Genomic DNA, 26181 nt, shown 5'->3' with positions numbered 1-26181 from the left:
CCACACTGCTGCCGAGCTCCGGCTAATCCTCCCTCCTCAAGCTTCTTCGTCCGTGGGGGAAAGGGAGCCGACTGGCGTCTCCCCTGCATTACATCCTGCTGGGAAGCAATGCTAGTCACGTGATGTGATTTAGATGACAACCCTAAGTAGGTACAAGCTACTTTTGAGTGCATAGCAGAGAAGTGGGGCTCAGATAACCAATCACAACTTAGAGCAACAGCGAAGCCGTCAACCAATGAGCGAGCTGAAAGTGCCAGCAATACACAAGAAACTTTTGTACTACATGACAATTTGTGGTGACGTTGTACAAGTCTGTTCACCTCCATCGCCAACACCGTGATACTTTGGATGAAAATACACATGCCCCATCTGCTCACGACCTGCTACTGTGAATCATCTATGCATGTATTGAATGTAGTACTCTCAATATGTAATCTGCCGGGTTGTCAACATCGTATCTTGTATGTAGCAGCCCTCCTTCCCCTTTTTTCATAACACGGGAAGAAGAAAAACAAAAAAGGAACCGCAAAAACCAGACCCATTTAAACAAAACCCACCCGGGAAGTAGAACAACGCAAAATAAAGAAAGAAAAAAAACAGAAAAGGAAACCCCCAGAGGACAAGATCAGCCAAACATAAACACCAGCGTAACTTTTCTTTTTTCTCTTTCGTCATAGCCCAGGCGTCGCTGCCTCGTGACGCCATATCACCCCTCGGGCTTCTAGCCTTTAGGCATCCTCCATCGTCAGTTCGTCAAAGTCGTCCAGCAGTTCGTTCATGTCAATAGCCGGTAGGTCGTCCTCGACCACCGAATCAGCCATGCTCATCTCATCGACAGCCGGCTGTCTCTTGGCCTTGTAGAGGGCCATAGCCTGGCGCATCTCGTCGTCCTCTTCAATGTCACGCAGGAACATTTCGTAGTCGCGGTCCATGCGTTCCTGGTCGGCCTTCTTGGGCAGCAGCTCGCCCTCGTCCTTGGCCATGCGCTTGAGCTCCCAGTTGCGGCGGTGGCGGTTGCGGCGCTGGAAGACCTTCTTGACCAGAACGACGTCGGGAATGGTCGAGCCGTACGTGTTCGAGTTCTCGATGGCGTCGAGCTCGGCGTTGTTGAAGTTGGTACCCGTCAGCATGTAGCCCATGACCGAGTCGCCAGCGCGCAGCAGGCCACCCAGGTGGGTGCGAGTAAAGTAAGTCTTGTCGTTGACGCCGAGGTCGGACGCGCGCGCCACCGTCACCTCTCCCAGGTGCCAACGGCCCTTCTTAAGCGGGGTGATCTCCACATCCATGACGATGAACTCAACCAGCTCGGGCGCGTCCAGCAGCGGCGCAAAGGGCGCACGCCAGTACACGGAACCACTCACGTCGGCAGTGTCGAGTGTGTTAGGATCCAGCAGGTAGATAGATGTGCCGATGCGGTGGCACAGCAGCAGAGGTGAGACATTGCCCAAGGCCTTGGCCATCTTGATGGGGATGGCAACCAAATCGTCCTTGCACACGGGCACCAACTCGACAGAAAAGGTGAACTTGTAGGACTTGGTGGAGGTGTGCACATCCTGGGAAATCAGCTCCTGCGACTTTTTGGTCTTGATGGGCACGACAGAGTTGAGGAAGTCAAGGAACTTTTCGGCCTGGTTCTTGTTGGAGAAGAAAAAGTCGATGCCGTCCTTGACCTCCTTGATATTCAGGGTGTCGCGGTGAGCGCCATGCTTCATAATCAGCTGCTCAAGGAACAGGAAAGTGCGTTTGTGGTGGACCTTTTGACGGACCTGCACGCAGGCGCGCCAGACGTTGGCCGTGTACGACTTGGCACACTCGGGGCACTGCTGGGTGTGAACGACGTAGGTGACCTCGAAGCTCTGCTGAAGCAAGACGCCGCTCTGAACCTCGTCCTGGACCGTCATTTTCATCTTGATGCGGCGGGAGTGGGGCTCGGTCCAGACAAAGCTGGCATCGACGATGCGGACCTTGGTCATGCCTCTGAGCTTCTTTAAACACAAGGCCAGCATCTCGCGCGATTCAGGCATGGCCACGACCCAGGTCGTGGGCGGCAGCAGCCAACGGTCACAGTCCTTGCAAAAGTGCAGCGTGGCCTCGCGGGGGATGCCCTGTGAGATGTCGACGGTGAGCTTGATACAGTCGTAGCAAAGGGCACCGGCCGAGGTGGTTCCATCGATGGGGGCACCGCAGTTGCAGCAAAGGATGCTAGGCGAGGACACGAGTTAGCGAGAAGCTTTGAAATGGAGAAATCCCGGAGGCTAAGAAACTCACGTTGCGCCAGAGCCGGCAGTGCCGCTGAGGGCCACGGGGGCATCGAGATCCATAGACATTATGGAGGAGAAGGAGACAGTAGTTCAAGTAGTCGGGTTCTGTCTTCTTGGTCAAAAAAGAAGAGCCAAAAGGCGGAGGAAATGCGCCAAGTGGTTGTGTGCTAGAACAAGAGCACAAAGGAAAGAAAATTTGAATATTTCCCGGCTTAAATACAGCTGGGAGTTGTGCGTCTGGTCGCCTCGCTTTTCTTCGATGATGCAAGATGATGAAACCCCAGAAATCTTTTTCTGCTTTTGCCCCTCTGCTTAGAACTGATAAGCACCGATAAGCGCCTATCCAGTCTTGCCCCGCGAACACAGCTTTGTCAGCAATTTAACCCCTGTCTAGGGTTGGGGTTGTCTACCCGTACAACCTCTTCTGAGCACTGCACAAGACTTGCGCTCCAGCGTTTTTGCTCTACGTTTGCGGCGCATCTGCAAAAAGATGTCGTCGCTATCCGAGCCTTCGTGTGTTTCAGAGGCTGACTCTGGGCGCTGTTCTTCCTCCATGGACGGGCGTCGTGGGGGAGAGCTAACCTTGCGGATTGGGCTGGTTTTGGTTCGCCGGAGAGAGCCGGACATCAGGCTTATTTTTACAGGCTGTGGAGTGGTTTCATGGAGAGGTGGAGGGCATGGAGCTGGGGCGCTTGAATATCCGTCGTTCTCGTCATCTGAAAGAATAGAAAAGCGGCTTCTTGACGAAGGTGTTGTTGAAAATACAGCCGATGGTAGGCGAGAAAGACTAGCCTCAGTGGCAAAAGACACCAAAGGCAAACTGCTTTGAGATTCAAGACTCGGGGGCTCTGATTTCTTCAAGTCTAATGGCGATTGTCTCTCTGGGCTAGCGGGAGTTGGTGCCTCTGTCACGGCCTGCTGACCGGATGTCCTGATATCTCTCTGTCGTGATCCCTGGGGGCTGGATCTTGAGCTAACTGCCGGTCTGTCTCCGCGCGTTTTCCAGTTTTTATTTATCGGCGAGTCCTGTTTTGCCCAGCCAAATTGCATGAGTTGGCCCAGGGGTGTTTCTGCCAATGCAGCATCGAGCAAAGCATCGTCGTCATTGTCCGCGGCGTTCCTGACTCGGTTCTTGTCAGTAGCCTTGCGCAGCATCTGCAGTCGCCCTGACTGGGTGCCCACTCTCTTGGCTGTATCTGTCATCGAACCCACGACAGGCCGCGCAATGTTCTTGGCGTCGCTGGCATTCAAAGACCGAACTTCGTTCCTGAGTCGCTGGTACTCGGCATCGTGCAGGTGGGCGGTGAAGCGCTTGGCGGTTTCGTACAGCTCGTCCTCAACCATGCAGTACTGGTCGTCATTGTCAAGACCTTCGATCATGTATCTAGCCAGTGTGTCAGAAAACGCGTGGGTCAACACTGACGTGCTTCATACGTACACTTCGGCAATCTTCTCGCTAATTTTGGCAGGCGATGACGAGCCGGCCGGCTTACACTCCGAATCTGACAACGCGACATCTTGTCCATTCACTCTCGGTCGCTTTCTTTGGGAGCCTGAGTCCGGCGCGGCCTGGCTGTCGTCCAGCAAGGGCGGCAGGTCAGACTCTTCTTCCTTGACCTGCTTCTTGGGCTCTGGCGTTACTGGGCGATCCCAGCCAGCGGGCAGCCGGCGAGGCATGTCGGAAGAGCGGACTGGTAGTGGCCTAGGATACAGAGAGTCTTACATTTGACGCAATGAGAGCTCGTGATCGCAGTGTTCGCTGGGTATGTTGATGAGGTCCTGGAAATGTTGGCAGCGAAGTCGAACAAAACATCGTGGACGCAAATGCTAGGGTTTCAAGGCCAGTAGGGTTATATCTTGTTGTTAGGGTTTGCTATTATCGCGCACTCTTGGACACCACGCAGGCAACTTCCCGGCCGGCCGTAGCGGTTGTTGTGGTTTCTTTCTAACGGTGCAGCCAAAGAGAAAAGCCACGGAGAGTCTTCCTCTAGTCAGCAGCCTCGTTGTCGATTGTTTCTTTTGCTCAGAAAACTGGGAGCTGTTCTCTTGAATCGCGAGCCCCACTTTTCTTACTTGGAGCTTTGGACCTGGGGGTCTTGCTGGAGCTTTCTTTCTTTGATATCTCGCTGGCCGAGCTTGTTCAGATAGTCTAGACTCTATTTCACTGTCTACTTTTTGCTTTCTTGTTTTCTTGCTACGAAATCACCGCCTGTCTCGCCATGTCCCCGTCCGTTGCCGTCTCCGCACCCGGCAAGGTCCTCCTCGCCGGCGGCTACCTCGTGCTGGACCGTGAATACTCGGGCCTTGTCTTTGGGCTCAGCGCGCGCATCAACACCATCGTGAGTCCTATTGAGACCATCGAGGGGGTGCAGATCCAGGAAATCGTGGTCGAGAGCCCGCAGTTTGTTGATGCCGTGTGGCGCTTTGGCTGGCACCTGGCACCAGCCGACGGCGGCATTGTCGTGACCCAGCTTCAGATGTACGTGCCGGCTGTCTATGGCTGAAGTTGATACGGAGCCGGGCCGAGGCGGAGCCCGCGCCGTCTCTTGTATCTCCTTGTTTCTCCTGGCGTATGACACTCATGCTGACATAGTCCTTCGCAGTGATGGCAAAATGTCCCGTAACCCCTTTGTTGAGACTGCCCTGGCCTATGCTTTGACCTATGTCAATGCCATGAGCCCCGAGGCTGCCAAGCACGGCATTTCTCCAGCCAAACTCAGGGTCCTGGCCGACAATGACTACTATTCGACCCAGGGCCTGTCGGCCGAGGAGGCCTCACGCCAGTTCTCGCACTTTGGCACGCCCATTAGCCAGGCCAACAAGACCGGGCTGGGCTCTTCTGCTGCCCTGGTCACGTCCCTGACTGGCGCAATCCTAGCCCATTATCTTGGCTACAAGCTGGACAACGCCAAGGAGAAGCTGATCCTACACAATCTTTCCCAGGCCAGTCACTGTGCTGCCCAGGGAAAGATAGGCTCCGGATTCGATGTGGCTGCCGCTGTCTACGGCTCCTGCAAGTACCGCCGCTTCTCGCCCGCGACGCTTGGTTCGGACAACATCCCGGAACTGGGTGCTGCCGGCTTTGCCTCCAAGCTCAAAGAATCCGTCACGGGCGAGTGGGATGTCAAGATCGAAACCGACATCTCACTGCCCGCGGGACTGACTCTGCGCATGTTTGACGTTGCCTGCGGCACCGAGACCGTCAGCATGGTCAAGGGTGTTCTCAAGTGGCGCGCTGAGGACCCGACTGGCTCCAAGCAGCTATGGGATACGCTGCAGTCTCACAACGAGCGCCTAGCCGCCGCTCTTCTCTCCGGAACCAAGACCGAGATTGGTCCTATTATTGAGGACATCCGCACAAACATCCGGGACATGACCAAAAGGACCGGCATGCCGATAGAGCCCGAGTCGCAGACAAAGCTGCTGGATGCCATCACCAAGGTGGATGGCGTTTACGGCGGTGTGGTGCCCGGCGCCGGTGGCTTTGATGCGATTTCGGTTCTCATGGAGGAGAGCGCACTGGAGAAGCTGGACGCCTTTGAAAAGACGTGGAACGAAACCGAGGCGATCAAGACAAGGCTGCTGCGCGTCAAGGGCGAGACGGAAGGCGTCAAGGTAGAACCGCTTGACAAGTTTGACGGCTGGATCTGAAAGGGGTTGTTGAGTATTTGGGCGGGCTGCTGGTGCTATTGTATGTGTTGATAGTGTGAATACATATGTAATATATCAAGTATTACACACCCTAGACATTGCTACAGCGTTCAGGCCGCCACAGCCACGGTTTCCTCGTCTCCGAGCACATGTGTAGGCCGGCGCGCAATTGTCTGCCTGAAGAATCGTTTCGCTTGAAGGGCCCTTTGTTAGCCAGCATACCACCAGCACATACAATAGAGTCCGTGACTTACCTCTGGACACCCGCGCCGGGGGAGCCTTGCGCGTCATGTTGTTCACCAGGCGTGTCAACCAGAGACCCACGAGGTGATGGTACGCGCTCTCCTCCATGGGCACATGGACAATAAGCCGCGGCCGCCCAGACGAGACGTCCTCAAAGGCCACCGACTCGAAAGCGCCGTCTGCCCTAGCGCAGAACCAGCCGACCTCGTAGCGCGCATGCACAACCGCCTGGAACCGCCACCTGGGCGCATCGGCCCTCCGCCGCTCTCTGGCCCCTCCAACAGCCAACGACCGCGGACGAGGCGGCGAGAAATCCCACATCTCCAGGTCCTTGGACTTGTCCCTGCCCAGACCCACGAAATCCAGCGTCATGCGCCACGGCATCGCCGCCGGCGCCGAGGTGGCCCGCCGCAGCGCATATGCCTTGGTCAGCGCGACACCGGCGGGCGCCGTGTCGGAGCTTGTCGGCCTGCTGGGATCTACGGTGGCGACGGCGGCAGTGCTGGGTCGGCTGCTGGTCGCAGTCTCTTTGGAGCTTGTGCGCGATAGCGACCAGCGCCGCGTGGTGGTGCCGCCGGGTGGCTGCGTTAGCCTCTGCAGCGCGTAGTGCACGGTGCGCTGAAAGTCGGGGGCGTTGGAGCGCGGCGAGCCGCTGAGGTGCAAGAGAAATTTGCTATCGAGACGCACGGCAGCGACGGTCAGGGCGCCGGGAGTGGCAGCATGCGCGCCGACAGCGGACGGCGGAGCGACGGCCACAATGTCCAAGAACGTGTGGCTGTTGCGCACAGCACTGCGCAGGCGGAAGCGCACGGTGCCGGCGTGGTTGACGAGTTGCGTGCCGGTCAGTAGCAGCGAATTGGCGGCGAAGAGCACGGCGGCAACGCCGCCTGCGGGCAGGTTGACCCGGGCCGTGGCGGACATGACCGGGGCCGTCGAGGGGCGTGAGCAGGGACATAAGTGGGGGGTCCACATGTTGAAGGCGGGAGTCCACGAGGTGGTAGATGTGTTGGATGCTAAAAACAAAGACGGAAAGCTTTTGGAAGAGAAGCAAGGACGTGGAGAATAGGAAGAAGTAGAAGAAAAGGAAAAAGACAGAGGCCGAGAAAAATAGAAGCGTCTAAAAAAACAACGCCTGGCGTCTTGGGCCACTCTCTGCTCATTATGCCTGTTCTCGTCGGCCTTATTAGCTGCTTAAGACGCTATTGTTATAGCTCTGACAAAGCTGGCCCTTTTTTTTAGCTGTTTTTGGCCTGCGTATCATAGCTCTAGCTTTTAGCATCAATGACATCACTACTAGTTGACATGTGGAGACGTAAGTGGGGCGATTACATAACGAGATAACTAGACGCATTGTAGGTTCAGGTGTATTATGTTTGCGGCTATCCGCCGTCCAGCTGATGGACAGCGCGAAGCTCCATGTGGTGCGAAACTAACTTGAACAGGCGACCTGGGTGGGGGGCGTGCGAGCCCTAAGCCGCCGCACAAACACACAAACGCGCCCGCTAGCCAATGTTGAACTCGCTGGCCGTATTCATCATCATCATGCTCTTCTTGCGCAGCATCCTTCTCGCCGCCATCATCGCCTCGGCCTCGTCGTCGCCGTCCGCCGCCGCCGCCACCGCCGCAGTATTCGCCGTCTTGGCCACGCCGCCGGCCGCCGGTCTCGCAGCTCCCACGCCTTGGCCGCCCGCGCCGCCGCCGCCGCGCCGGTTGTTGGCCGCCTTGGACGCCTTGGACGCCTTGCGCTCAATGCCCTTGCCGATGCCGCTGGGCGCGTCGCGCAGGCCGAAGCTCTTGGCCGTGTGGCCCAGGTGCAGGTTGGAGATGTCGAAGAAGACGCGCTCCTCCTTGACGTGCGTGGCGTAGGCGCGCACGTGCGAGCGGAAGGCGTGGCGGCCGAGGTCGAGCTGCGCCTTGTTGGCCGGGTCGAGGAGCCGCTGCTCTAGATGCAGCTGCAGGTTCTCGGCCTGTCGCGTGTACGACTTGTCGTCCATGCGCGCGTGCGTCTCGGTCGGAAGCTCCCACGGCAGCGCCATAGCTGATTTGAGGACCGAGTCGTAGAGCTGCGGCACGGGGGCCGAGCCCGCTTTGAGCAGCGAGACGTAGCCCTCTTCGCAGCCGGGCATGAGGAACAGAGTAGCCTTTCCAGCACGGCCGGCACGGGCAGTACGACCGATACGGTGGATGTGGTCTTCAACGGAAAAGGCCGGGTCGAGCTCAATGACATGGTCGACGTCGGGGATATCCAGACCTCGAGCGGCCACGTCCGTGGTCACCAATAGGCCGGGCTCCTTGCACTTGGCAAACGAGGCCAGCGTGGCTGTACGCACCGATTGCGCCAGTGAGCCGTGGAGCTTGTGCACCATCACCTTGGGGTTTGCCGCCGACGTAATGTAAGCTGCTTCGGAAACGGTGTCGGGGGTCTTGGAGCCGCCAGCCTCGGGCGGGATGACCGGCGCAAAGGCCGGCTGCGGCTTGCGGAGAATGTCGTAGTGGAAGTCGACCGAGTCGGCACAGGAAATGAAGAGGATGGCCTTCATGACGGTGTCGCGACGCGCAAACATAAACTTGAGATATGCAAGCAACGTAACAAGGCGCAGCTTGGCTGGCACAATCAAATATGTCTGCTTCAGCTGTGCTGGCGCCGCATATGCCTGGCCGCCTGCTACCAGTTGATGCTCCGAGGCTGCAGGAGTAGATTCGGCGTCCGCGGGGCCGTCTTCGCTGGTTTTCTTGTCCTTCCCTGCGTCCTTTTCCTTTTCTTCCTTCTCGGCGTCGAGATCCTCTCTGGTTACGGCAACATGGACCGCATCGTTCAGACTCATCTCTCCCAGCCGCTGCACCGTCATTTTTAACGTGGCCGAGCAGAGCACAGTCACTCGCCGCTTCGGCAGTAGATCAAGAGACATGCCGTCGTAGCTCTTGGTGGCCACCTCTGCCCTGCGCAGCATAGTAACAATTTTCTTGACATCCTCCTCAAAGCCCATGTCCATCAGCCGATCGCCCTCGTCTAGCACTAGCCAGCGGACAGTGCTGAGCTTCAGCACCTGTGTATTTGTTAGATGATCGCTCAACCGACCAGGCGTGGCCACCAAAAAGTTCACGCCCTTGCGTATCCGGGCCTTTTCGGCCTTTTTGGACTCTCCACCCGTGATGGCCGAGGCCACAAGCCACGGCAGGCTCTTAAGCAGCTGCTGCAGAACCGTATGCGTCTGCTTTGCCAGCTCGCGCGTTGGCGTCAAGATGATGGCGAAAATGCCCGAGTCTCTCTGGATCTTGCTCTGCTTGCTGAGCGCCAACACGCGGTGCACCATGGGCAGCAGATAGGCCAGGGTTTTTCCCGAACCCGTCTGCGCCTGTATGAAAGCGTCGTCTTCGGTGTCGACCATCAGCGGGATCGTCTTTTTCTGGACGGCTGTCGGGTTGGAGAGCTCCATCTTGGCCAGCTCGCGCACCACGCGGTCCGAAAGGCCCAGCGCCGCAAACGACGCAGCGGGCCCGGTGAGTGGCGCGTTCGTCGGCTCGGCTACAGCGGTATTATCTGGGCGCTCCTCGTCAAAGTTTGTGACATGTTGCGGGTTTGACGAGAACAGGCTGGAAGTGACGTGTTTGCCGGGGCCGACGGTGCGCTTCATGGGAGCGCCGCCACCGTTGTTATTGCTATTGTTGTTGCCATTCGGGCGTATCTTCTTGGCAGGTCTTGAATCGCCGTCGCTGTCGTCATCCGCCGCGGGCCTCCGTTGTGGCCGGCTCGGCTCTTGGCGCTTGGCAGACTGGTCGTCGTCGTCGTCGTTGGTCGAGCCGTCAGCAGCGCGGCGGGCCGATTTCTGCGCGCGCACTCGGTCACGCCAGCGGCCGCCCTGGAACTTGACGTTTTGCTTGACCGGCAGGTCGCCGATCTCAAAGTTGACGAGAATTCCGTCGTCGGCCATGATGTTGCTGTGCTGTGATTCGGGTATCTGTGTTTGGTCAAGTACAGAAACTATGAAAATATCAAAAACAGAAAAATAGTTGGGTGCCAAAAACTTGCAACCTTATCTTATCGGATCCTTCCGATTCAAACTGTGTAACATGGTGTGTGTTACACAAAGCATTTCGGGTCAAAAGTCCAGAACTATAAATACATGGCAAGCTACCCGCCCGACAGAAACCTCCGTCTTTCAGCTTAGTCTAACTAAGCTACCCACACGTGCAGCTTTTCACGCGTTGACCATATACGAGACCATGTGACAGTCTGCTTGGAATAGTTCATCACAAGCTCTTTGGCCGAACATATTGCATCACATGCGTAAGATCCTGAGTACTGACAAAAGGATGCGTCCCGCATTGGAGAAGATCAAACCAGAGCTGATACAATACAGATGCATATATTCAGCTCAGCAGATCAACCCCAGAAAATAGTATTAATATCACAAACGCCTATACAAACCCTCCAGAAGAGTCCTCCAAAACACAGCGGATGTCAAGAACGATGTCCTAGAACACAGGCTTGAGGCGTCTAGCCGCACCGTGTTTCACGCGGGCCTAGATGAAGAAGAAAACCAGAACAAAAACAAGGGACAGCAAAAGGACCAGAAAAAAAAGGAAATAGAAAACAAGTCCAAAAACAGTAATGCAAAGCTCGTGTCATCGTCGTAGCGACAAAGGGAATAGGAACAAAAGAATCAAGCCAACGGAGAAGCGCAAAAGGAAAAAGAAAACAGAGCAACGAGGAAAATAAGACATGGAGGGATGAGTGAAGAAAAAAAAAGCGGAGAGAAAGGAGGGGCAGCCTCAGATGTGCTAACTAATGCATGCAGCGCATCAAAAGCTGCAGCTCCAGCACCAAGCCGCCGGTCCAGGCTTGGCTGTGCCAGGATGCATCACCATGTGCCCTGGGGAAGCAGGAGAGAGAAAATGAAAACGAGATGGGAGGCCGCATTGGAGCGTGAGGCCAGTAATACACGAGATCTTGCAGCTTTCGATCTGCGGACTTTGCTGCGCCCGCAGGAACGAACCCCATGTCCCGTCCTGCTAGGCGATTGCATCAAAGGCAGGCAGCCAGTTGAGCTGTTGTCATGTGCTATAATGTGGTGTGGTATAATATGGTGTGTGTGGAGTGGGGTTTGTTCGTCTAGTCGACATGTACAGACAGACAAGGTATATGCACATGCATATGCAGGTAGATGGCGTGGTGGCGAAGGATAGAAACAAGGCAGACAAAAAAAACTGAGCTCCGGTCTTTTTTAGGCGAAAGCCATGGCGTAGCATAGCTCGAGTGACGAAGGCGCCCTCTCGACGTTCGGGGGCGGGCGGGCGTGGCAGCCCACGGGCGTCGTGGATTCCGAGAATCAAGCACGCACGCTGACGCTCATGGGAACTGCACTGAGGGTTCCGTCCAGCGCGGCGTTCTTCATCCTGGCGCATCTGTTGGCGGGCTCACGGTTAGCATTAGGTGTCGGGCACAGGATTGGGCAAGGATCGCGGTGCGTGCTGCAGATGCAAGGGATGCGACCTACTCGTCTTCAGAGAAGCCCGGCAAGGCAAACGTATCTTTGCGGAAGTCAAACGGGGCAGACTGTCACGGAGGCACGGTCAGTAAAGTTAAAGCCAGTGGAAGATCGACCTGGTGTGCGGCCGTGCAATGCTACTTACAATCTGGATAGCAGACATCTTGGCGGGCTTCTTGCGTCTAATACGCAGAGCACTGCTGAGTCGCAGGCAAAAGTCTTTGAAGTTGTGGGTCGTGGTAGCGGAAGACATTATGGGCGGAGATGGAGTGGGAAGATGCTGGCGAGAAGAGAAGAAACGAGAGGTGTGAGTCTGGGCTCGCAGACAGGAGATAGGTTAAGATAGAAAGAAGAAAAGAGTCTGTGGTGGTGTATCCTGTGCGATATGGGCAACGCAACAACGTGAACAAAGAACCGTAACACTTCCGCAAATTGGGATGTTATGTAATTCAGTCAGGACTCAATCGAGGGAAGCACAGGAATGAAAAGATGAAAAAAAGAAAGCCAAGGTAGGAGGAAAATGGGGACAAAGAAACAAAGCTTCAGGTCTCAAGTCTCGAGTGTCTCGCAGGTTGCTAGTCCAAGAAGATTAACAATAAAAGTACCTAGAGACAAAGAAACAAAGATGCGGCGTCGAGGGCGTCGTTGTACGGCCAACACCAGGAATAAACAGCAGCACGCGGTGGGCGATGGCTTGCTGGGAGGGTTTGTTGTTGGAGAGGCGTTTTGTATCGGGAAGGTACGACTCGGACTCGAACTTGGACTCGAAGGGGCAGCAGGACTCAGCCGTTTGACAAACAGCAAAAACAGCAGGAACGATCGGTTCGATAGATGCCGATGGGAGGAAGTTTCCAGGGCGAGTGAGGGCAACTAAAGGGCGACGGCGAGTGATGAGAAGTTGCTCGGGATGAAAAGCGAAGAACAAGAGAAAGAATCAAGAACGAAAGGACGACCACAAGAAGAGCAAAAAGAAAATCAATCAAAGACAGTGAACGAGGGTTGGAAAGAAATAAAGAACGAAAAAAAGAGAGTGATCAAAAATAGCACGAATCAAACAAATAATAACAGAAAAGAATGTGGTTTCACTAAGATGCAATTGCAATTGCAGTAATAGCGGCAGGAGAAAGAACCTGAAAATAAGGAACGCAACGACTAAAAAAGGAGGCGTACTGTTTCTGAGGGAGTAAGGAACGGACAGAAAAAAAAAAGGCAAGAAGGAAGGCAACCACTAAGGCATAGAACCTAAAAAAAAATCGAAAGATGCCGAGAAAAAAAAACTACCAATAAATTAAACAAAAAGAAAATGAATGTCAAGATGGCACGCGCCAAAAACCTCAAAAACAAGGCACGCGTTGATATTATGGAGAGACAAAAAAAAAAGAACAATCTCGCGAGTGACGAAAAGGCAAGAAATCGTCAGAGAAGTTCAGATGAAAGTAACTACTGGGAAAAAGGAAAGACAAACTCGAGAGAAAGGGAAGGAGCCAAGCGCGAGGGAAAAGCAAACAGGGAAATTGCCCTGGATGCCTACTTACAGCAGATGCAGCAGATTTGGGTCTTTTCATATGGACTTTTTTTTAATTCATTTTGGATATGTGAACACGACTGGCTGAGCCTCTCTCTTCTACTTTTCTTTACCATGGATGAAAAGAAAAAAAAAAGCCTCTGGAACACGCGGGTTCCCCAACCGCTAATGAGAGACGCTGAAAATGAGCGCCAAAATGATCCGAGATTTGGCACAACTCCAAGCCCAAATTCAATCTCCCCCCTCCCCCCTCCAAGGCGACCCGTTGTCGTTCCAACCTGGACGTCGGGTAGCCTGATTTGGACGAGTCAGACAAAAGCTCCATGTAGGGATGGCTGTACAGCGTGCACATTACACATCTTGGATTGCCCGAGTGCAGGAATGCTTCATTGTCTACCCCGTATGGGCACTATCGAAGCCGCATGCTCTTCATTCCCGGACGGACATGGCATGGCAGACAAGGACGCGAAAGTACGACTCTGCGGAATACAGCCCATCTACTATCCTAAACGCGTGAAATTGGCTGTCCCCTCGTTCCCCCAGCAAGAGTCCATCCAATATAGAGCCCCTCGAGGAGGCTGTCCAACAGGGCAACATTGGCGACGGCACTATAACTAATACGGTCCGGGACTTGTCGGGCAGCGACAGGACTAGCATGCAATGGTCTCTTTCTTAGTGTGCAAATATACACATATACGATGCCATTCGATTCGTCGACGCTAAAACTGAGCCTTTCATCATATCCTTCATCCTATGAAACGCCAGGCCTAGTCTGCTGGCCCAATCACGCCGGCCCTGGCAGGCCAAGCGCATTGTAGGGGCAGGGCGGTAAAGGCAGCAAGAGCACAAGTTCTCTGGTAGGACCGGCCACTGGCTCGTCTCCTCCAGCCTTGGAAGGGGAAGAGGAACAGCTTTTTCGAGCATGCTCCGTCCAGAGGCCCCACTGCCTCTCCAACAACGTGCAGACACGCACTCATGAAACAAGGTGACTTGGGGTGCTCTAGCGAATCATCTGGCGTTCTTCCAGGGATGCAAGGGCGGATCACTGGCCAGGGCCAGGGCACAGTCACTGACGACAATGCGCATGTTTTCCGGCCTCTCTGGAGGCGGGGCTTCTCCTCACAAACGCATATTCCTGCGTGCATAGCATATGCATACGCAAAGGCATACGCACATGTCGACGTTATCGACCATGCTATGCATAAAGTGGCATGGCATACAATACAAGGGCGGAGAGAGCCTTGCTATTATTAACTCCATCACTGACTGACAAGCTACCCGCTCGACGCGAAACTCAAGCTGCAACACGGTGAGACCTCCCGCAATCTCGGCGGGAACTTGTTTGTTTCAACTGGCGGCGCAGAGGAAGAAGAACCCGCGCAAGTGAGGCAAGGGTTCTTTCCTGCAGCTTGCCAGCGTTCGTTGCGCATGGCCGGTGCAGCTGAGCTTCTGAGCTGAAGGTGAGGAGGCGAGGTCGGGGGAGCGGGCGTGACAGCTGGCAGACAGCTGTCAGGGGCGGCAAGCTGTAGCTGTGTGTACAGGTGATGCCAGCTGCCAATGCGTACATTGGTGCGACCTTGCCGGCTGCCGTCTGACGTCACAACACCCCTCGACCTGACTGAAAACAAAGAATAGCCGGCATGTCTTGAGAAACGACGGCATCAAAGCCGGCCAACTATCTACAAGTACCTAGACTACTGCAATTCCAACTATACCGGTCTGTAAGCACTTACCTAGTGCTGCGCCGGCCCAGGCTCCCTACGCCAAATCCCCGCTCTTGGTGCCGGTGCCAGGCTAAAGATAAGGGCTTATCTCAGATGCTCCTCCTGCAGCTCTGTCCAGTTCGGCGGGGTCTTTTGCAAGCAGGCTGGAGGGAGCCCCGTCCAGTGGCCAATCCCGCTGGAGCTTCGACGATGTAGGCCTCTTGTGTCTTTCAGGGCCGCCACAGTAGTACATACTTGTACTTGTATGTACATAACTACATAGTTACATACCTGTACATATGGACGTGTGGAAGTATTCTACCAGTAACTAGCAGCTAGCTGGCTGCTAGTTACTGGCACTCCCCGATAACACCTCCCCGTTCCCGCGGCGCTTATTGTGGGTCAGGGCTTATCTCGCGGCGCTTGGCTGTCAACATCGAGGCGCAATTGTTTGTGCCTTGTGCTGTGCATATCTGAGCAAAAGACAGCTGTTGTTTAGGCCAATCTCTCGTATTAGCTTCCAGTCTGTGATACAATTACAGGTACATGCATACATCTATACTTGGCTTACAGCACACAGCCTTGTCTCTTTGTCAGCCGTTCATTCACCGATACATCGTGACACTCAGTTAGCAGTGCCCCTTATTGTGTTGTACGCCACACCCCTCATCTCTCATCTCCTCTCATACTCATACATACACGGCCAGCTTCCATAGCTCCACCGCCACCATGTCGTCCGAAACTATCACCACCATTTCCCCAGTGACCAACGAGCCCATTGTGACTCGTCAGGGCATCTCCGCAGCCGAGCTGGAGGCCCTGCCCAACGTGGCCACCGAGGCTTTCAAGACGTGGAGCAAGACCACACTAGCCCAGCGCCAGGCCATCGTCAAGAGCGCCCTGCAGATCCTCGCCGACAAGCGCGACGAGCTTGGCACCGAGTTGACGGCCCAGATGGGCCGGCCCATTAGCTACACGCCCAAGGAGATTGACACGGCCATCATGCGCGCCGAGTATCTGCTCAAGGTCAGCGACGACGTGCTGCAGGATACGCCGGGCGAGGCGCAGGCCGGCTTCCAGAGATATATCCGCAAGGCGCCAGTCGGCGCTGTTCTCATCATCTTTGCGTGGAACGTGAGTATTTGCATCCCCATCACGAAGAACGCCATAGACTATGGCGTCCCCCCGTCTCGAAGCCTTGGTGACTTGGCTCGCGTCGTTCATGTTTTAAGCCAATGTCTCGCTGAAAGACTCCCTCTGCGCCTTTGGCTGTGACAGTTGATGAATCACATGAGACGCGAAATTTCCACGTCCACCGCCGGAGCTATGACATGGAGACACAAGCCCCTCATTTGCACTGCTTTAACACTCTACTTGATAGTACCCCTACCTCATTCTGGTCAACGCCCTGATCCCAGCACTCCTTGCCGGCAACACCGTCATCCTCAAGCCTTCACCTCAGACGCCGACTGTCGTGGAGCACGTCGCCGCCGCTTTTGAACAGGCCGGCCTGCCCAAGGGCGTCCTGCAGTACTTTCACTCCGGCTCACCGACGGTCATCGAGACCATTGTGCGCAACCCCAAGGTCTCGCTGGTGTGCTTCACCGGCTCCGTAGCTGGCGGCCTCGCCGTGCAAAAGGCCGCGTCCGACCGCATTGTCAACGTCGGGCTGGAGCTTGGCGGCAAAGACGCCGCGTACGTGCGCGACGACGTTGATATTACCTGGGCCGCCGAGGAGATTGTCGACGGCGCCGTCTTCAACTCGGGCCAGAGCTGCTGCTCGATCGAGCGCGTCTACGTCGCCGCCGCCGTGCACGACGCCTTTGTCGCGGCCGTGCAAAAGGTTCTCGCCGGCTACGTGCTCGGCGACCCCGCCAGCCCCACCACACACCTGGGCCCCGTGGTCTCGCGCCGCTCACAGCAGGCTATTGCGGCGCACGTGGCCGATGCGCTGGCCAAAGGAGCCGTGGACGCGACGCCGGAAAACGCATCGTTTGCAAGCGCGCCGACAGCGGGCAACTATGTCCGGCCGACGCTCCTGACGGGCGTCACGCATGCCATGGCCGTCATGACCGAGGAGACGTTTGGCCCCGTCATTCCCGTCATGAAGGTCGCAGATGACGCCGAGGCGCTGCGACTCATCAACGACAGCGAGTTTGGACTGACGGCCAGTATCTGGACAAAGGACGTGGCGCGCGGCCATGCGCTGGCTGACGAAGTCGAGGCCGGCACGGTGTTTGTGAACCGCTGCGACTACCCGAGCCCGGTAAGTTGACTCCTCTTGGGTACTTTGTGGCGTCTATTTGTTTTGGTATGCTAACTCACTGGACTTGCGATCGATAGGACTTGGCCTGGACCGGATGGAAGAACTCGGGCAAGGGCCAAACCCTCAGCCGCTTTGGCTTTGACCAGTTTGTGAAGCTCAAGAGCTACCACATCAAGGACTACCCGAAATGAGATGGAGTATGTTTGTGTAGATAGCAAGTTGGCGGACAAGACAGATGGCTTTGACTTGGGTAAACCTGACGCCAGACAGAAGATTTCCCCCGGGTAGCACTTTCCTTCTTAATCTCAACTACACCGTTGGTGTCCAATAACAACAACAGCTCGTCCGATATGGTCTAGGGGCTAGGATATCTCGCTCTCACCGAGAAGGCCGGGGTTCGATTCCCCGTATCGGAGATTGACGGCCACTGTTATATAAACGGTGTACCTCATTTTTGACAACGGGCTGTCAGTAACCCTAATGATAGGGTTGTGTTCGCCGGAGATTCTCGGGTGGAAGCTCGGAGAAGAAGACAGGGAACATTCAAAGAAAAAAAAAGAGAAACTTTTTATGTTGCAGGACGCGCTAATAACGGATGCAAAAATTCGGATCGGCGAAGTAAGTGAAAGGCGCAGAGATGCAAAGTGATGTCAGATGCGGCATTTGTGAGATTGTGTGTGTCGTAAAATCAAGTCAAGCCAAGTGGAGGAGAGGAAATAGTTATTCAAAAGAAAGGGTTACACATGTGTTATCAGGGTTATCGGACATCATGTCAAACTCCAATTTGCAACAGTCGGAGACGTGGAAGCTTTCAGATTCTGGAGATCTACGACAGGCTGGAGATTGACATATGATCTCAGTTATCGTGAGTGGACAAGGGCTGTTCGTCTCATGTTAAGGCTGGATTGGCAAAAGCGGTGAGAGTCAAGAGAGTGTGTACATATGTACATGGTTCACTACATGTCTATTGAACAGTATCTGTGTGTTGACGGCACGGCGGCGACAGGAACTGACAGACAGGCCAAATATAACACGCGATATGTATACAAGTGACCCGATTGTACAAGTATAGTGGCAGGACAGGGACAAGGACAGGTAAGAGTTTTTGATTGCGAATGCAGAGAGAGTCACTCACTCACAGTCACAGGCAGCGACGAGATTACAAGTGTGGCGGGCCTAGGCCACGTAGAGGACAATGGGTGTAAGAGAGAGAGTGGCTCGGGCCAGCGTGCTTTGGGATGGGTGTTCTAGACGCCCTGGGAATGGATGCATTGATACATGTACGGCATGCAGAGAGCAATGGGCAGAGGGCAGAAGACTTTTGTCTGGGGGAAGACTGGACGCTTTGTGCGTGTAGAGGGACATCCTTGTTGAGGAGGGCTCGTGATGACGGTGGTGGGGAGGGGGGAATTAACAGTGGGCGAGCTTCGAGGACAGGGCAGGGCAGGGCAGGGCAGAGAGACAGAGACAGAGACAGGGACAGGGACGTGTATATGCTTGCCTGCTTGTTCTTGCGTGTAGAATCCGCGCTTCCGATATCATCCTAATTCCGCTCATACTTGCTTGGGTGGTTGTCAGGTGGCTCGGGGTGTGAGGCAGCCCCGCAGATAACGCGGCTCTGGCGGGACTTGGGACTTGGGACTTGGGACTTGAGTCAGGGACGCAGGACAGGGAAGAAGGAGGTGGAAGGAAAAGGAAGCACTGGGTTCTCTTTCTCTTGCTCCGATGTCCCGAGAGTTCGCCGTCTGACAGCAGCAACGCCGACGTGTACTTGTACTTGTGTTGTGGCTGTGGGTCGGGGTGTTTGAGTGGCCGATTGGGGCTGGCTGGGATTGGGGGGGAAGGAAGGGAAGAGAAAGGCAGATGTTTCAGCAGAAAGCCGAGGACAGCGTGATATGAGGGTGTGTTGTGTTGCTGGTGTTGTAGACGAGCCCTTATCTTATCGGAGACGGGATGGGATGGCGGGCATTGGCTTTGGGGGAGAGCGGGTGAGCGGAGGGGGGAGGGAGCATGAGTGTGGGTATGGCTGTGGGCAGCCGGGTGATAGAGGAACAGTCACAAGCTTGTACACGTTGTAGCCAGTGGCTAGCGGTGGCTATTAGTGGCTATTAGTGGCTCGCCGTCCCTGTGGTCCCTGGCTTCGCTGACAAAGCGTGGTTCCGAAGTCTGCCGAAACAAGAGACCGGGGGGCTTTGTTTTGCTGGTGTTAGTGTGTGTGTGTGCCGCCAGGGTAACCGGATGACACACACAACAACACGAGCCAAGAAGACCAAAAAGAGCCAGTCAGCATGGCCCTACAGCGTTGGGGTCTGTGCCGGGATGCAAGGGCCGATCTAGGGTTACCGACCTAGGGTTGGTCGATGTCCCTGCGCCTGCCTTTTATCGCCTTTTATCGCCTTTTATCGCTCTGGCGTGCCCGGCCGCCTTAAAAATTCCTTCGCTGCATGTCCTCCGCTTTCTGATTTTCCTCTTCTTCATCTTCATCTGAGCCAACTTCGTCTCATCCAAATCGCGCCCTTGCCACCAATTGCCGGTCTTTTATTCATTTTTTCTCAGTCCACTTTGCTGTGCCGACTGACTGACTGCTCGCCCGCCCGAAGAATCCGGCCTGCCGCTCCGAGCCGCTGAAACTGCCAGACTCCCGCTCCGGCCCCGACTCATCTTCCCTCCACCCGCCCGCCCGCCCGCCCCGCCGGCTTGCCTGCCTGCTTGCCCCTGCGCGTTTGTTTGACAGCTCGCCAGGCTGCCAAATGAACCTGCACTTGTAGACCCGAACCCGACTAGCCTGTAAGTCTCGGCCGTCCCCCTCCCGGCTCCGCTCCCGCTAACGCCGCCGTCCAGTCTCCCCCGCCGGCCCCCGTCTAAATGCCTACCATCTACTCCTCCCTCTACCAACAGTTCATCCGCCAAGGATTAACAAAGTCTGTCACCCATGGATACGCCCAAAGTGTAGTCGCCGCCACACATCCGCATCTCCTCAACTCGCAGAACCGCCCGTCGTTTGCCAAACGGAGCAGCAACCGCGTGAGCCGCCTGCACACGCTCCAGCTCAAAAACGCCTTCCACACCGAACGCCAGACCGCCGGGCTCGCCGCCACCCATGACCATCTGCATGATCGGGCCTTGGGCCAGGGCGCGCTCGATGCCTACTTTGAGGCCCTGAAGCAGAAGCGCGCCGGTGCCGCCGAGTTGACCGAGGATGCCCTCGACGAGTGGTCGCAGTTTGAGTTCCAGAAGCAAATCGAGTGGAAGCCCAGCCCGGCCTCCATATTGCTCGGCGAAGCCCGCCCGCCAATTGACGACGACTGTGCCATTCTGGACGAAAACGACGATGATGTGCACACTCCGCCAGGCCGCTATTCCCCCGCCGACGAGGCTGCCCTGGCCCACATCGATGCCGCCCTGCACAGAGAGATCGACGCCCGCTCAAGGCAAGAGTCATTGGGCGAAGTCTCAGACCACTCGGCCGCCGGCTCTCCCAATGCTGCCGCTTCATTAGCGGCCTCGGCCGTCCAGAGCCCTGGCGCCGCGCGTAGCCGCTCACCAGCACGTTCCCGCCCCCGGACGGCCCGGGAGGACTCGCAAGCAGTGGCTTATGCCGACCACCTCCTGCGCCTCTCCAAGGCCGGCCGCTACCTTGAAATCCCGGCCGTCTTCGAGGCCATGCTCGTGGCCCAGATCCGGCCCTTGGCCAGTGCCTACAATGCGCTTCTCATGGCCGCCATGCACATCCCGTCCGACAAGACCGAGGTTCTGTCCAAGTCGCTCGAGGTCTACGCGGACATGCTCCGCCGCCGCGTCGTTCCCGACAGCGACACCTACGACATCCTGGTTGGCCTGCTGTGCACCCGCTCGCTCGAGGTTGCCAGCAAAAAGGCCGAGCTCGAGACTAAGCGTGCGCGCTTTGGCGGCATGGAGGAGGCCGGCAAGTTCATGCTGGCCTCGCACGATCTTGAAGAGGCCATTCTGTCCGAAGATGACCGCCTCGATCTAGCCATCAAGCTGTTCACCAACTCGCTCGAGGCTTCGTGTGCCGCCTACTCCTCCGAGACTTACAACCAGCTCATTTCAGCCTGTGCTACCAGTGGCCGCTTGTCAGACATGCTCAAGGCCTTTGAGCACATGGAGACACAAAACATCAAGCCGTACGCTGCCATGTTCCCGCAGATGATTACTGCCTACGGGTCCAACGGCGATCTGACCTCGGCTGTCGACTGCTACAACGAGTACAAGCAGCTGGCTATCCGGAAAGACGCCGGCGCCGACACGCTTGTCGGCCGCCAGGACTGTGAAGTGTACGCGGCTGTCATCTACAGCTACATTGTCGCAGGCAAGACCGAGTCTGCCATTACCTTTTACAACAAGATTGTCGAGCTTCACGGCGCCGACGGCCCCCGGATCCAGGACATCCTAATCAACTGTGGAATGGTCAAGGCTTTTGTCAGCAGTGGCCGCCTGGACCAGGCTATCGAGTGGGCCCAGGGCATCACCTCGGCGGTTCGTGGCGAGGCCATGTCCAAGATTGCCTCGGCTGCCGCTGACAGCAACGAGTGGAACACTGCTCTTGCCGCCTATGGCAATATTCCCAGCGACTACGACGGTATTGCCACCCCGGCTGCTGCCATGCTCGCCCTTAGTGTTCGCTCGGGCGATGTCTCTTCTGCCATGAAATACTGGCACATGCTTTCGCGCCCTGACATCAAGCCCACCACCAACATGGTTGAGCCCACCGCCATGTTTGCCGTGGCCATGATTGGCTCTGGCCAGGTGGCCGAGGGTCTTACCCAGGCCGAGCTCATGCTTGAGCGCATCCAGGCCGCCGAGAGCGCTCGTCCCGATCTGGCTGATGAGCTAGAGGAGGGTGTGCATTTCATTGCCAAGTACATGAAGGCTCGCGGCATCACCGATCCACGTACTGCCCCCATGGCCCCTAGCACGCCTGCTGCCGCGTCTCTTGAAGAATCGTTTGACCCGTATGCCCACAACACCGACTTCAAGGGCTCTGCTCTGATTTCTGACGAGCTCGAGGGTGCCCACGGCCGTAGAGGGCCTCGCATGGCCGAAGCCATGTCGCGCCTGCATGCGATGCGCCGTGCCGGCCGCCACCCGCGCTACATTACCTACGCCAAGCTGATCTCCGCTGCCTCCCGCGAGGGCAACACGGGCCTGTGCCTGGAGATTTTGGGCATGGCCCACACCGATATTCCGCTGCAGTCGCAGTACGCCGTCGTGCGCTACGGCTGGTCGTCTATCCTGGACGCCATGGTCGGCGCCTCGCTCTATGTCGGCGACCGCTCTGGTGCCGAGGAGTACCACCAGCAGCTGCTTGACATTGGCGCCACGCCCTCGGCCAACACGTACGGACTGTACATTACGACGCTCAAGGAGTCGACCAAGACCTTTGACGAGGCGTCCGAGGCCGTCAAGATCTTCCACCGCGCCAAGTCGGAGGGTGTCGAGCCGAGCTCGTTTCTGTACAACGCCCTGATCGGCAAGCTGGGCAAGGCGCGCCGCATCGACGACTGCCTGCTGTACTTTTCCGAAATGCGCGCGCTCGGCATCAAGCCGACGTCGGTGACGTACGGCACCATTGTCAATGCGCTGTGCCGCGTCAGCGACGAGAAGCTGGCCGAGGAGCTGTTTGACGAGATGGAGTCGATGCCCAACTACAAGGCGCGGCCGGCGCCGTACAACAGCATGATGCAGTTTTTCCTGACCACCAAGCACGACAAGGCCAAGGTGCTCGCGTACTACCAGCGCATGCAAGCCAAGGGCATCGCGCCGACGTCGCACACGTACAAGCTGCTGATTGACACGCACGCCACGCTCGACCCGCTCGACTTTTCGTCGGCCGAGGCCGTGCTGGCCGAAATGCGCGCGGCCGGCCTGCAGCCGGAGCCAATCCACTACGCGTCGCTGATCCACGCGCGCGGCTGCGTCATGCACGACGTCAACGGCGCGCGCGCCGTCTTTGACGGCGTCATGGCCGACGCGCGTGTCGCCTCGGCCGGCCAGGCGAGCCTGTTCCAGGCGCTGTTCGAGGGCCTGGTGGCCAACCACCGCGTGGCCGAGACCGAGCCGCTGCTCGGCACCATGCGCCGCCGCGGCGTCGAGCTGACGGCGTACATTGCCAACACGCTCATCCACGGCTGGGCGGCGGCGGCTCGCGTCGACCGCGCGCGCGCCATCTTTGATGCCGTCGGCCGCGAGAGGCGCGAGCCCAGCACATACGAGGCCATGACCCGCGCGTACCTTGCGGCCGAGCAGCGCGAGCGCGCACGCGAGATTGTCAACGAGATGATGAGCCGCGGGTACCCGAGCGCGGTGGTGAACAAGGTGCTTGAGCTGGTGGGCTAGGCGCGTGGGAGTGTGTTTTTTTTCTTTTCTTATTCTTTTTGCATCTGACGGGGGATCTGATTGTTTTCTTCTTCTTCTTCTCCCCTTCTTCTTCTCTACTCGTTGCTGTTGGGCGTTGTTCTCGGGACCCGGGGAGGCCGGCCGCCGTGTTTCGGAGGCGGGCCATGGAAAGTGTATGATACCATTAAATCGGGCATTGTTTTTGTTTTGTTTCTATTTCTCTTGTCTTTTTTTTCTTCGGGGATTCTTTATCATTTCACGGCGTTCACGGGCTTCTCTACAACATGGAGGAAACAAAAAAAGGGAATCTGGTTTTGTTTTTTTTTCTCGGAGGGAAAAATAGGGAACACGAAAAAAGCGGAACATGTTGTTATTCTCGGCGGCGCATATTTTTATTTGGTTTTTTTGCTTTCTTTCTTTCCTCGAAACAAAAAGAAACACAAGCAAAACCTGCTTTGTTTTTTCTTTTCACACCCCTCTCAACTCATCTCGCTCTTCTCTTCTCTTTCTTCTTATCTACGCTGGCTTTTATTTTCTGCCGCATGTCCTTGTACGCATTTGCCTGTTTAGTTGTTCGTATGACGTCATAATACAATGCTTCAATCTCTAGCTCTATCACTCACTGTCTAACTCGTGTCTTCGTATCTGTAATTCCGCGACCGCACACAGAGACTGGCTGTTCTACTCCTCCTCCCCGCATTCTGTCCTACTGATTCCCCGCGCTCACATCCCCCAGATCTGCCGCCACTGCTCCTCCGCCCGCGCGCCAGCCGCCGCCAACGGCCCGTCCATGCGGCCAAAGCGCGCGGCGCAACCCGAGTTGGCTTCCGGCAGACACATCCACTCCCGCACCGAGTCGGGCACCTCTTCGCGCACGTGGCTGATGCAGATGAGCGCCTGGCGGGGCGCGAGGCCCGGCAGGTCGCCGACGCCGACGCCGGCGTCGTCAGCAGAGCCGTCGCCGGGCCCGTCGCGCAGCAGCCGCATGCACTTTTCGCGCGTGCGCGCGTCCATCCCGCCAAACGCCTCGTCCAGCACGACAATCTCGGGCCGCTTGATGACGGCGCGCAGCAGGAGGGCGACGCGCTGGGCGCTGAACGAGACCTGGCCAAACAGATGGGCATCGGCCCAGGCAGTGGAGCGGAGGGAAGATTCGGGACGGGGCTCGTCCCCTTTGGCGGCGTTCACCGCCTCGGGATTCAGCTCGCGCTCAAACGCGCGCAGCGCCGCGTCGACGCACGCGTGCGCCTCGGGCGTCATGGCCGGCGGCGCGGCAAACGTCGGCGCCCACGCACTGGCCAGCACGGCGCGCAGCGTCAGGCGCCGCGGCATGTGCTGGTGGACCTCGGGGCTGGCGTGGCCGACGCGCGCCTGGACGTCCCAAAAGGTCAGCGGCGGCAGGGCGGTGCCGGGCTGCGGGAGGCGCGAGCGGCCAAAGAGGCGGATGGGCAGCGCGTACGTCTGCGGGTGGTCCGAGGTCAGTAGGGCAACGAGCGTGGTCTTGCCCGAGCCGTTGGGCCCGAAGATGGCCCAGCGCGTGCCGGCGCGCACGGTCCAGTGCAGCCCGCCGGGCCAGTTGCCGAGCGCCGCCTTGGCGCCGTAGCGCACGACGCAGCCCTGCATTTCGACGACTGGCGCACCGGCGGGCGGCGCGCTGCTGGTAGGCGAAGACGGGGGAGCGGGGGCAGACGGTACGTCAGCAGACGCGTGCTTGCTCTGCGTGCCGAGCACGGTAGCGCGGGGGCCGACAGCAGCGACGCGGCAGTCGTCGCGAAGCAGGACGAGGTGGGTGATCCAGTCGGGCAGGGCATCTTGCGGGCGCGCCGAGAGCACGAGGCGCGGGGCGGCGCGGGCAGCCAGCTCGCGCAGCAGCGGGCTGAGCGCGGCGACAGTCGGCGGGTCGAGCCCCATGAACGGCTCGTCGAGCAGCAGCGCCTCGGGGCGGTCGATCAGGGCGCGGGCGATGCGCGCGCGGCGGCCCTGGCCGTTGCTGAGAAACGCGACAGGCAGGTCGAGCAGCGGGCCCAGGCGCAGGTCGTCGACGACGCGCGCCAGCAGCGCCGGCGGCACGGCCGCGTCGGCGGCCAGCGGCGCGCTGGGGTTCAGGTCCGTTGCGCCGACGAGGTAGGCGCGCAGCGCAAAGTCCGTCTCCTCGCGCCGGCTCTCGTAGCGCGCCGACAGGTACGCTGACGTCGTCACGCTGTTCGCCGGGCCGGCGTCGGCGTCGAAGCCAACGTACTGGATCGCCTTGATCGGGGCGCGCAGGCGGGCGGGCACGGCGGGCGACGAGAGCAGCGGGAAGGCGCGCGCCGTCGGCGGCTCGCACAGGTGCAGGCCGCGCAGGGCCTGCAGGAAGGTTGTTTTGCCCGAGAGCGAGGGCCCGACGACGGCCCAGGCCTCGCCGGGCGTGGCTGGCAGCGTAAAGTCCAGCCCGGCGAAGAGCGGCGGGTTCACGCGGCCCGCGGCGTGCTTGGCGGCCGGGTGGTGCCGGAAAAAGGTCCCGTTGGCTATGCGGATCAGCGGCGGCGGCGGGGTCCTCATGGCGGGCTTGGCGTCGCGGGTGCGGATCGTGGTGGTCCCGGAGAATTGTGGGGCGGGCGGGGGCTCTCGTTGTGCGGGGTGCAGACACAAGGCTGGCCGTGCGAGGCTGAGAGCTGGGCTGTTGTCAGCTGGTGGCAGCTGGCAG

At 57.5% G+C, this 26181-nt stretch overlaps 9 protein-coding genes across 9 annotated transcripts; 3 read left to right on the top strand and 6 right to left on the bottom strand.

Moving 5' to 3' along the window:
• Positions 1-728: 728 nt before the first annotated feature.
• On the bottom strand, positions 729-2327 carry BROUX77_005641 (uncharacterized protein; the record flags this gene model as incomplete). Its single annotated transcript, XM_073750537.1, has 2 exons — positions 729-2202; positions 2269-2327. The coding sequence occupies 2 exons, from the start codon at positions 2325-2327 to the stop codon at positions 729-731; spliced, it is 1533 nt and encodes a 510-aa protein (XP_073604527.1).
• A 324-nt stretch (positions 2328-2651) lies between these two features.
• Positions 2652-3938, bottom strand: BROUX77_005640 (uncharacterized protein; the record flags this gene model as incomplete). The annotated part of the gene is made up of 2 exons (XM_073750536.1): positions 2652-3645; positions 3700-3938. The coding sequence occupies 2 exons, from the start codon at positions 3936-3938 to the stop codon at positions 2652-2654; spliced, it is 1233 nt and encodes a 410-aa protein (XP_073604526.1).
• A 542-nt stretch (positions 3939-4480) lies between these two features.
• Positions 4481-5912, top strand: BROUX77_005639 (uncharacterized protein; the record flags this gene model as incomplete). The annotated part of the gene is made up of 2 exons (XM_073750535.1): positions 4481-4740; positions 4865-5912. The coding sequence occupies 2 exons, from the start codon at positions 4481-4483 to the stop codon at positions 5910-5912; spliced, it is 1308 nt and encodes a 435-aa protein (XP_073604525.1).
• Positions 5913-6022: 110 nt separating this feature from the next.
• On the bottom strand, positions 6023-7127 carry BROUX77_005638 (uncharacterized protein; the record flags this gene model as incomplete). Its single annotated transcript, XM_073750534.1, has 2 exons — positions 6023-6105; positions 6167-7127. 2 exons carry the CDS (start codon positions 7125-7127, stop codon positions 6023-6025), a joined length of 1044 nt encoding a protein of 347 aa, XP_073604524.1.
• Positions 7128-7657: 530 nt separating this feature from the next.
• On the bottom strand, positions 7658-10087 carry BROUX77_005637 (uncharacterized protein; the record flags this gene model as incomplete). Its single annotated transcript, XM_073750533.1, has 1 exon — positions 7658-10087. One exon carries the CDS (start codon positions 10085-10087, stop codon positions 7658-7660), a length of 2430 nt encoding a protein of 809 aa, XP_073604523.1.
• Positions 10088-11485: 1398 nt separating this feature from the next.
• BROUX77_005636 (uncharacterized protein) lies at positions 11486-11897 on the bottom strand (the record flags this gene model as incomplete). Its single annotated transcript, XM_073750531.1, has 3 exons — positions 11486-11561; positions 11654-11712; positions 11790-11897. The coding sequence occupies 3 exons, from the start codon at positions 11895-11897 to the stop codon at positions 11486-11488; spliced, it is 243 nt and encodes an 80-aa protein (XP_073604522.1).
• A 3704-nt stretch (positions 11898-15601) lies between these two features.
• BROUX77_005635 (uncharacterized protein) lies at positions 15602-17329 on the top strand (the record flags this gene model as incomplete). The annotated part of the gene is made up of 3 exons (XM_073750530.1): positions 15602-16006; positions 16254-17138; positions 17216-17329. 3 exons carry the CDS (start codon positions 15602-15604, stop codon positions 17327-17329), a joined length of 1404 nt encoding a protein of 467 aa, XP_073604521.1.
• A 2674-nt stretch (positions 17330-20003) lies between these two features.
• BROUX77_005634 (uncharacterized protein) lies at positions 20004-23495 on the top strand (the record flags this gene model as incomplete). The annotated part of the gene is made up of 1 exon (XM_073750529.1): positions 20004-23495. One exon carries the CDS (start codon positions 20004-20006, stop codon positions 23493-23495), a length of 3492 nt encoding a protein of 1163 aa, XP_073604520.1.
• Positions 23496-24218: 723 nt separating this feature from the next.
• Positions 24219-26036, bottom strand: BROUX77_005633 (uncharacterized protein; the record flags this gene model as incomplete). Its single annotated transcript, XM_073750528.1, has 1 exon — positions 24219-26036. The coding sequence occupies one exon, from the start codon at positions 26034-26036 to the stop codon at positions 24219-24221; it is 1818 nt and encodes a 605-aa protein (XP_073604519.1).
• Between the last annotated feature and the right edge of the window lie 145 nt (positions 26037-26181).

The sequence above is a fragment of the Berkeleyomyces rouxiae genome (genome assembly GCF_048999995.1).
Source record: "Berkeleyomyces rouxiae strain 22BRR77 chromosome Unknown BrBRR77_ptg000005l, whole genome shotgun sequence".
Lineage (NCBI taxonomy): Eukaryota > Fungi > Ascomycota > Sordariomycetes > Microascales > Ceratocystidaceae > Berkeleyomyces > Berkeleyomyces rouxiae.
Note: the sequence above shows the minus strand (reverse complement) of the source record. Positions and strands in the feature narration are given on the sequence as shown.